The sequence below is a fragment of the Citrus sinensis genome, chromosome 4 (genome assembly GCF_022201045.2).
Source record: "Citrus sinensis cultivar Valencia sweet orange chromosome 4, DVS_A1.0, whole genome shotgun sequence".
Classification (NCBI taxonomy): domain Eukaryota; kingdom Viridiplantae; phylum Streptophyta; class Magnoliopsida; order Sapindales; family Rutaceae; genus Citrus; species Citrus sinensis.
This window is the reverse complement of record NC_068559.1, coordinates 26,072,818-26,083,401: the sequence shown is the minus strand read 5'-3', so window position 1 is coordinate 26,083,401 and position 10,584 is coordinate 26,072,818. Positions and strand designations below refer to the sequence as shown.

The 10,584-nt window shown below is 33.2% G+C and overlaps 1 protein-coding gene across 4 annotated transcripts; it reads right to left on the bottom strand.

Annotated features, from left to right (window-relative positions):
* Positions 1-358: 358 nt before the first annotated feature.
* LOC102620651 (protein-tyrosine-phosphatase MKP1-like) lies at positions 359-4,646 on the bottom strand. 4 transcript variants are annotated; one of them, XM_025101364.2, is made up of 3 exons: positions 2,635-4,645; positions 2,343-2,529; positions 359-802 (listed from the first exon to the last, which is right to left on the bottom strand). In XM_025101364.2, exons 1-3 carry the CDS (start codon positions 4,200-4,202, stop codon positions 713-715), a joined length of 1,845 nt encoding a protein of 614 aa, XP_024957132.1. In that variant the 5' UTR covers positions 4,203-4,645; the 3' UTR covers positions 359-712. The 4 variants fall into 4 exon arrangements, with proteins under 4 accessions (XP_024957132.1, XP_006483969.1, XP_006483970.1 ...); XM_006483906.4 differs by having other exon boundaries at positions 1,689-2,529; positions 2,635-4,631; XM_006483907.4 differs by having other exon boundaries at positions 1,689-2,526; positions 2,635-4,628.
* Between the last annotated feature and the right edge of the window lie 5,938 nt (positions 4,647-10,584).

The window sequence follows — 10,584 nt, the reverse complement described above, 5'->3', positions numbered from 1 at the left end:
TTTATTACTCAAACTTGCAAGCATATTATGCAAAATTGAATGCCGGCATTAAGATGTAGACCTCCCAAAAGGGAGAGATGACCCAAAAAAAAAAAAAAAGCATCGAGATGATTGCATAGAACGCTATCGTTCAATTACTTTGGAAACGAGCAACCACAGTGCAGCGTGCGGATAACTGCCATCTTTAAGCTGGCATCCAAAGAGATATACATGCAAAGGGACAGCAAGAATTTGGGATGTTGCCAACTGCAATTTACTGGCGAAAGGCTTTTAATTTTCCTATTGAATGAAAATGAATGAAAATTTAGAAAACCAATGCATGATGAATACCAGCATAGGTCAATAAAATCACTGAAAGTATAGCTTTAAATGAAAAAACGGCTTTTGTCATGCCATTCCACTAGCAACACCTTCGGTGCTGAGTATAGCCAAAGGACGAATAAAAAGATAACTGGCAGAGAAATGCTCTTAATTCACTTATTCCAAAGGGTATTATTTACTTCTAATGAGTAATGCAGGCTGGTTTTCTGTACATACTGCATTGTTGCAATAACTCATTTCCTCTCAATACATCACACGAGCAGACCTTATTCACTTGGACCGCCCAGGATGCCTACTCCCTTTAGCTAGTTGCAGTATTTCTGACGTCCACCGGGTGCTAAGAAAGATCACAAGCTAACTTCTTGAAAAAATAGCACCTTTCCCAGACATCTCAATGATTGGCGCTATTGCTTGCCTTTTGGAATGAGAAACAGTTAAGGTGGTTCAGGAATTGCTCTGGCTCCTCACCTTCTCTAACTATCTGCACATACCATGTAAAACTTTTTCAGATGAATTCAGCCCATCAAAAAATGTCGAAAATGAGTAATTAGGAATAAACAATTCAATAATATAAGAGAATGATTAATCATTGACAAATTCTGCCCAGTATATCATATCAGAAGACTGCTAATCACCAATAAACAATTCAATATTGTAAGAATAAATACACATAACATGGTGTTCAATACCAAGAACTAGTGTAACTAAGATGAAAATTTTAAGACCGAAGTATAAAACTCCAGGTGATTAAAGGCATTGAAAAGTGAAGATGTTTCTTCCTTCTCAAGAAGTGATGCACATTTTACAACACATCTGAAGTAACAAAATAATAGAAATATTGCTCACTCAGGCTGCAGATAATAGAGATCAGGGGAAAAAATTCATATGGTGAATCTGATCTCTCTAATTTGAAAAGGAATAAAGAAAAATCACAAGGCATATTGGCATTATTGCTGAGAAATTGAGATTATCTACCATCACCATCATCCTAATAACTGCTCACTCCAGTAAAATCTCTGATTCTTCTTTTTAGTAATTTTCTTGGTTTTATGTATACACTAAATAAGGAACTGAAAACAGAGCTGCTGATATGACTTGGAAGTTGGAAGTGATGCTAAATGTGAAAGAAAGTATGATGTGTCTCTCTCAACATGTCAGGATTGTTTAAGTCATATGGCTATGTTGGAGTTCACCCATGTGGAGTACGAATCTCAGCCGTAAACTAATAAATAGTAAAAAGTTTATTATAACTTATTATTTATTATTTATCACTTTACGTGTGTGGCTGAGATTCGTGCTCCACCGTGTGAACTCCAAAATAGCCGAACCCTCAAAAGAGAAACTACCTTGGTAGGCAGAGAAAGTACCTGAACAGACGCATCCGCTGGCAAACCCATTTGATTAATAATGTTGTGACCGATGGTCTCCAGCTGAAGATGACCATGCTTGCAAGTACAATTGTTGCTGACCAATTGACTCTGCCCTTTTTCACACAGAACTTCACACCCCAGCCAGACATACAAAATACCCGACTCATTTGTGCCCAAACTCGTATCTGGAGCCAGCAAAATATACACTGATCTAGAATCAAGGACTTGAAAGGAAGAACTCTCCACTTTACTCAAAGCAGGCCACTGGTATAGTACTGGGTTTGCCACTCCCATTCTCTTATCAATTGTACCTAACGAAAAATGGACTCTATCATATTCTTTCTTGTCTTTGATTTTGTCATGTGAATCATTGCTGGCACAGGCGAGGTCAGCATTTAACATTAGCTCCTCCCTATCGCCTTCGTGCACAATTTGGTTGTTATCCATATCCTTCACCTCATCATTTTCTAAGTCAGTTAAAGAAAAAGACCACGACCTTACCAGGTTCCTAGGGACTATAGATGGTTTGCCAGCAGATGGTAACAAGCGGGGAGGAGGGTTACTTCCTCTACGCTCTGCAATAGAGGGAAAGTTCCCTTTACATGGGAAACAAGAATTTGCCACTCCAGAAGTATGATTGGGAGAAAATACCTTTGAGAGTGAAAAGGCAGTTTCTTCACACAGAGAATGTGAACTATCCGTAGCTTCGAGGCCAGAAGGAGAAGGCTGCCGCGACAAGTCAGACCAATTACAAGATGATGGAGAAAAGGTAAATGAACTGGAGTAATCAGATGTTGACGGTGACAGGGTAGGAGATTTAGAACTGAGCTGTGGGCTGCTGCCAGGAAAACAAGAAAAAGAATCCGGTGAACCGCTAGGAGGTGTTATTGGAAATAATGGATCCAAAAAAGAAAAAGAGCTTTCCACTTCTTTACAAGCGTACCTTATTCTGTTAGGACTGACATTCGGGAAGCAATCAAAGGAATCTGGAGAACCACACACATCGGCTGGGGGTGATGACGGTGATGCAAAACCGGCAAGCGACACTGCATCTTCTGATGCCTTACCAGTATCTATTATCATATTTGACTCATCATTCACTGCGGAAGTGGCACAATTCAGTTTGGATGCAACAAATTCTCTCATAAGACCATTAACAAATTTACGTCTTAATCTGCACCAGCCACTTTCTCTGGCGGGGACGCAAGTTTCTGATCCAGCATTCGAGACTGAAAATGGCGGAACAACCCCACCATCCAGTGCCTTATGGAAAAGTTCAAAATCCAAATCATACTCATCAATTTCGCCAGCCCCATCTTGCATCAATGTAGCAATCTTATTACTACCAGAAAATGACACTTGTTCATTTTTCACTTCCTCTTTGTTGCAACCATCTGCAAAGAATTGTCCTCTAACAAGCGCATCCCAAAATTCCAAGGGCTCTTCCCCTTCTTTGATGCTTGTTATCTGACCCTGAGCTTTTTCATAGCGAATTACTTGATTTGCAGCTTCTCTTGCCCTATTTGACATCATCACGCTGCAGTTCTTCCCAATCCACACATATATAGCAGAAGGAACGAGCACAATGAAAGCACCACGAGTGTCAAAACCTTGGGCAACCGGGTAGTTTAACAGTTTTGGTACAAGATGAAGAGGATCATATGACGAGTGTGGTGCTATCCGGTATATCCTAAGCATAGAATTTGGGCTGGCAGGCATAGCATGCACTCGTTTCTGGCACAGCAAAAGCTGGCAAGCAAAACCCATGTTCGGATTAGTTACTCCTCTTGCTGCCTTGACGTCCTGAAATGCGTCCTCAAAACTCTGGCCCTCCCTCCACATGAGGTATGCAATAACCAGAGAGGTAGACCGCGACACTCCCTGGCAACAGTGTACAAAAACTCGCCCGCCTTGTTCTCGAACGTCTTCAAAGTAATCAAACACATCATAGAGAATGCTCGTAATATCCTCCGAAGGACTATCTTGCAACCAAAGTGTCTTATAAACAAGATCGCCCTTGAAATACTCGGGACAAACAAACCCAACACAATTAAGCACATGAGTAATCCCATTTTGCCTCAAAATCCCACGATTCTTGGCCACGGCATCACTCCCTAAATATATATGATCAGCGATCCTGGAGCACTCCTTATCGAAAAATGCAAGCTTATCTTTCTTAAACTCAAATTCCTTCACAGGCTGCAGCTCCGAACTAGAACTCTCAAGGGGGTTCAGTTGAACCGACCCTCTGGGAGTTTGAGGGTTAGGCCACACACCAAGATCATCAGAACCAGCCCTTGGCCATTGCTCAACAGGCCGCCTGTTGATTGAAAGCGGCTGAAGAGGCGGCAATAAAGACCGAGCTTTACTATTAGGTTGGGGTCTGGGAATTGGATTAGGCTTATTGGGTGACCGGTCAGTCCAAGAGACCGACCGCAAATAAGCTCTTCTGTTGCCACTGCCACCGGATAGCCGGTCTACGTGTTTGTTATTATCCTCCTCTCCTACCATTTCAATACAACTTTACAAAATTCAACGATAATTAACTCCTTCCCATTAAATGATTGTTACAAGTAATGCCATGGAAAGTAACAAAATTGAGTCTCGACAAAATACAGCCACTATTGGAATAAAAAACTAGCATTAATTTGTGTTTTAAAAAAAAAAAAATTTATTTTCCTTCACCTAAAGCCCTTGACTGACTACAGTATTGAGAAAGGAAAATAGAGTGAAGAAGAAAAAATCAAATACGAATGAATGAAGTTATGACCCAGTAAAAGCTCTAAGAAGCAAAACCAGACCATATGTACGTATGCATTTTTTTTTTTTTAATTGTTTTTTTATTATTATTTTATTGCAGTTGAGATTGTTGAAGAGAGACTTACTTTTAATAAAAGAATGATCAAGTAGAAGAGTCTTTGCTGTAATTTAATGTTTTGAAAATGAATAAAGAAAGAGAGAGATTGGGTTGAGTTGATTTGATGTAACGGGTTCTGTTGTTTGTTGTTGACTCGCTATTAACTAAGTAGAAGTGGCCGCGTGCGTGGAGGCTTCGGTTGGAATTTTCTTCTTCTTTTTTCTTTTTTTAATTTTTCAGACAGAAGAATAAGTCAAAGTGACGCGTCATTATCGGATGGTCATGGACTCGTGGTCATATTTTGGATGCATGTCAAGTCTTGTGATGTCATTTAAATCGTGGAGATCGATTTTAATTTTAGAGAGAAGCGCTAGCGTCACGCGTCCGTTACTTAAGAGTACAATGAATGTATTCCACACGCCTTCAACCTCACTGCACATAAAAAAGATTGAATCATGAAGTTGATTGCATTTCCTGAAATTCTATCAGTAGCTGCCTTGTAGGTTAATGGTGCTAACATTAGTCTTTAATGTAATTGACATGATGACTCTTGTAGTCGAATCAATATCATCTAATATTTGCATTGAATGATTTTTGGGGGCGAATTTTCGGATTTGGTTTTAACAAATATTTATCTGGTTTATGAATGAATATTTCAGAGTCATGTGTGTACTTGACAAGACATATTTAATGATCGTAAGTATTTATTTAATTTTACAAACTCTTTTTAAAATTTTAAAATATGATTCGATTGCTTTAAAAATTAAATAAGTTATTTTATTTTTATTAGGAAAATCTCAAATTTAAAATTTTTAAGAAAAACTTTTTAAGTTTAAATTTTCTAAACTACTCTTAATTTTTGTCACAATCTTATTTTATTCGTTATATACTATAATTTTTAAAAAATAATCTATAAAATAATTTTATAATTTTTTATAAAAATTCTAATTGACAACCAAACAACTCAAACATTTTAAATAAAAATTATATTTAAACAAGCTCTATCCAAATAACTACTACCATGAAACAACACAATCCAGCGCACTTTTGTGATATGTGGTGCCATTTGTGGAAATTTGTCCAGCCTTTGAAGTCAAAAATCAGACTGCCACCGGCCCCAGCCGGTGCCAGCAAAAATGAAGAATCTCAAGACCCGCAGCCAGCCTTTACTCATGAATACAGCTCCAGTAACTGTGATTACCAGAAACAAGCAATCAAAGGACAGACTGAGCACTGTGAGTGTTAGTCAGTAAGTTTGCTAAACTTCAACATCTAATTGGATATAGACTGTGGTTGAAATCTTGACCCAAAAACATCTCGAATATAATAGATTATGTTATATTATTATTTGAAGAATGAAATCAACTAGTTATAAGAGAAATTTTTAGGAGATGAGTTGAAGTTTCCGTGGGATCACATTGGGCTTGGGGACAAAAACCAAGTGGGGTGACACTTGCTTCAATGAAAGAGATGTATGAATGGAAGACTCTTTTGGATCATGTGTGATGGCAGAAGTGAAATACTGCAATTCACTTGGCAACTTGCCAGGAACTTGGTCATGCTACGATTTGCCCATCTTTGAATATGCGGATATTGGCGACTCAAGAATGGCCCTATTTTAAAATATACACTAGTTAATTTATGAATATGTTTGCATTAAAAAAAAAAAAGAGAAAATTAAATTTTAAAAAATGAATGCTTAAAGCGATGTACATTCTTATATAAAGCGTAATCGAAAAAATTGTTTTTTACATAAACAAATACTTTTAAACCTGCGTTTAAAAGGATTTTTCATCAATTAGCAGTAGCACTTTTTTTATATTGAATAATTTTTTAAAAAAGATAAGGAGGTAGACGAAGCCAAAAAATCTATTTTTTAATTATTTTATCTTTTCAATATTCAAATTTAGATGGCTAAACAAATAAAATTATTTAAAAATTAATCAACCAAACCGTTGGGACATTATTATGTGCATTTTTATTTGACTATAAATTAAGGAAAGGAAAGGGAGCCATTGATCTTTTTTTAATAATGGATAGGAATCAATTTGATTCAAATGTGTATTTAAAAATAAATTAAATTGGGCGTATGGAACATGGTCTTTAGTATTAACACAAAACACATGGCGGATTGTGCTTGGGGTCAAGGGATTGGTTGCTGAAAATTTAAAACAAATAAATAAATAAAAATGTTGGTCAAGGAAATTGGGCGAGAAATAAACAAAATGACAAAACTTGTAGCTTTCAATATCTGGCCCCCATCTAAATTTAGATATATATAAAGGTTTTCACTCATTTTCCCTGCAGTTGAAAAGCTTGTAAGCAAAATACCAATCTTGATCTTGATTAGGCCTCCAAGGTCCTTACTTCACTTTTACCAGCCGGGACATTTTTTTTTTTTTGTTTTTTTTCAATTCTGATGCCCCATACTGTAAAAACATATAAAAGGTGCGAATCATACCCAAAAAAAAAATGATTTATTTAGATTTTAATTTGAAAAATAAAAATAAAATATTTGTTATTTGTATTGAAAGGAAAAATAAAAAGAAGACTATTTTTATTCCTATGATGATATAGAATTAGAATTAAAGTATCATTGTCAATTATTCTTTCGTTTTTTTTTCTATTTATTTGATTTTTATTGGAGAAAATACTAAAAAAAAGCAAAAAAGAAAGATAATTTTTTTTTACAATGCATTTATTTTTGTGCTATGACTTAAGTTGTTTTATCTAGTCATATCTATCAAAATTCGTTTAATGAAAGAATTTATTTTGAATTATTAAATTTAGTTATTTAAATTAAATAACTCTTCCTATTCGAATTGCACTGGGACATCTCACAAAGATGTTAATGTTCTAATTTTAAATTTTTATTTCATGATTATTTTGAATTTCTATACTATCTTGATAACATTCAATTCCCTTGTTTGACAAAAGGCGCTCCCATTTTTTATACAATAATCGCATTGTACTAGGCATAGGCCCCGTTTGATGGTAAGGTTGAAACTCAATACATTATTTATTTCATCATTTTTGACAAAAAATATTATTTGATAAATTTTATAAAATCTGCTTATTTAATAATTTTCTTCATTTTGATAGTAATTTTTAAAAACAATTAAGGGTTTACTTTTACATGCAACTTATTAAATGGGTAAAAGCTTGTTTAGTCCCTATATTATGAGGTTAGTGTCCATTTAGTCCCTGTATTTTTAAAAACACCTCAAAACGTCCCTGCTACTAAATATTGACACTTATGCCATTATTTTTTTTTATTTTTAACTTGCTTTTACAATATTACATTTTTACAATAATGTTTCTTTTTTGGATATTAATAAAAAATTAAATTATCAAATTAAACTCAAAAATAAAATAAAAACAAAAAAGGTATATATTAATTTTTGTGGAAGCTCACGTATGTCTAAAAAATTAATATCGTAAAAAATTACATTATCAATTTTTTTAGAAAAATTAATATTTTAACTCAAGAGTGTGTTCCACAAAAATTAATATATATTATTTTATTTTATTTTATTTTTTGGTGTTAAAGTGGTAATTTATTTTTTTCTTTTTAATAATGTCTAAAAAAATTATTATAATAGGGTTATTTTTTTTCTTTTTAATAATGTCTAAAAAATTATTATAATAGGGCAATATTATAAAAATAAGTTAAAAGGAACAAAAGATAATGGCAAAAGTGTCAATAATTTAATGGTAGGGATGGTTTGAGGTATTTTTAAAAATATAGAGACTAAACGAGCACTAACTTCAAAATATAGGGACTAAACGAGCTTTTACCCCTTATTAAATAAACAACCAAACCTTTCTAAAGTTTCTATTATAATCTTAATATTTAACAAAAAGTAATTATGTCTTATTATTCTACAAAGCCTAAATTATAAATCATTAGATATCATATTACCATTACAATCAAATTATGCTAATAAAAATTATGTCATTACAACCATAACATTGCATAATTCTATGAGAAGGCATGCACAATATGATCCTTATTTTGACAATATTGAAAATAATCGTAATTCAATATTTGATGAAGGATTAGTAAGAGACAATGACATTCAAGATGAGTATTACAATATTAATGGCACTAAATCACAAGAATAGAAAATTTAAGGACTATTATTATAAAACGTTTAATGTGAATGTAATATATATTATTTTTTATTTTATTTAGATTATGTATTTATATGAATTTTTATCATATATTATGTAACATATTATGAAGTTCATTAGACATTATTTTATTGACTTTTTTTTCATTTTATGTAATTTTCTGTGCTCTAAAAAGGAAAAAGACATGTCTATGCAATTTATCAAACATACTTTAAAGAACAAAAAAAAAAGACAATTTAAACTTATTTATATTTTTTTATTATATATTAAAAAATTCTTTCATAAAAAAATTATCATACACATGTATTCTGATTTTCAAACTCACAGCAATCACAACAACACAGTTAATCAAACACCAAACTGTTTTTTTAATTAACTGTTTTATTTCATTTGTACAACAGATGTATCTTATTTATCAACCATTGCAATCACAAATTGGCCCATGATTTAGTAGTAAAAGCAAAATTCTTTCAATTAATCCCTTTAAAAGTTAGAGCATCCTTCAACTTAATTTATATTCCAATAAGAAAAACTTTATTTCTTAAAAAGATTAAATTTGAATCCTTTCACCCTAAAATTAAAATAAAAGATTTGAGGAAAAATATATGTTCTCATTATTTGCATCTAAGTGTTGATTTGAAACATGTTTTTTTTTAGTTGGATTTGTACTTCCAATTTTTTTAACTATAAATAAAGGATCCACGAATAAAGATGGAAAAATTTGGATCGAATTATAACTAAATCTTTAATTTTAGTTTTTATAAGTTAGATTGAAGCAAAATAGCTATTAAATGATCATTTTAGTTTACTAGAGACATCAAAATATTCATATACTTTTTTTTTTTTTTAGCTTTGCTCAAACGAAACAAAAACCCTTTAACTAAGTAACTCAAAATATTAGTATTGTTATAATCCTACATTTTGAAAAATTGAATTTCATCTAGAAAGTGAATATTTTGAATTCATTCAGACAGAAAAAGATAACATAATGTTACGACTCGACTTTTGTTATTTTGCTTCCGACTTCTCTCTGGGAATATATTAATCTTCCATAAAGGAGCTGAATGACCCCAAAATCTTATGTTCGGATTTTTATTAGTGGCACTAAATAGTATGAATCAATCTATAACTCATAGCCTTCCAACCTAACGATGCAAGTCCGATTTGTTAACATGAATATGTTAATAATATTGATTTTGATGATAACAAATTTTAAATGGTTTTTGATAAAAATATTGGAGCTATTTCTTAATAAACGAAAGCCTTAATAATCATTCCATTCTTTCTTCATAAAAGATGGACTTTCAAATTAGAAAAAGATTCTCTGCAAAAACTGGTTTAAAATGCAATTCTGGTTATAAACGGTGAATCGTTTATTTAAACGGTTAACCGATAACGTCCAGAATTGAAGGTTGTCATCCTCTGGCACTGATTAACAAAACCTGATAAGGCTAAATTATTTTGCAGGTTACTGGAGCCAAACGGCTAACCGTTTATTACAAACGGCTAACCGATAATATCCAGAGAAGCCACTTCACGCAAGTCTTTAACCGCTTAATGTAAATGGATAACTGATGTTCATTTTGCAGGTTACTGGAGACAAATATCCAGAGAAGTCACTTCATGCAAATCCTTAACCGTTTAGTGTAAACAGATAACTAATGTTCATCTTGCAGGTCTCTGGAATTTAACGGCGAAAAGTTAATCCTAAACGGCAAACCGTTTATTTGAAATCTGGCCCAACGGTAACTTTGACCAACCGAAACGGTTAATCGTTTAGGGTTAACGGCGAACCGTTTTCTGTTCAACAGTTTGTAACGGCTAGATTTTCAGCTCCAGATATAAATAAGCTCATTCAAATCCAAAGAAAGTTGATCACAACACTACCACTGAGCTTATATC

Bases quoted from the DNA above. Each gene is read 5' to 3' on its own strand.
- LOC102620651 (XM_006483906.4), bottom strand. From the start codon at position 4,202: ATGGTAGGAGAGGAGGATAATAACAAACACGTAGACCGGCTATCCGGT. The intron at 2,530-2,634 runs GTACGCTTGTAA...TTTTCCTGGCAG, and splicing joins GTCAGTCCTAACAGAATAAG to CAGCCCACAGCTCAGTTCTA. The intron at 803-1,688 runs GTACTTTCTCTG...TGGTATGTGCAG, and splicing joins CAGCGGATGCGTCTGTTCAG to ATAGTTAGAGAAGGTGAGGA.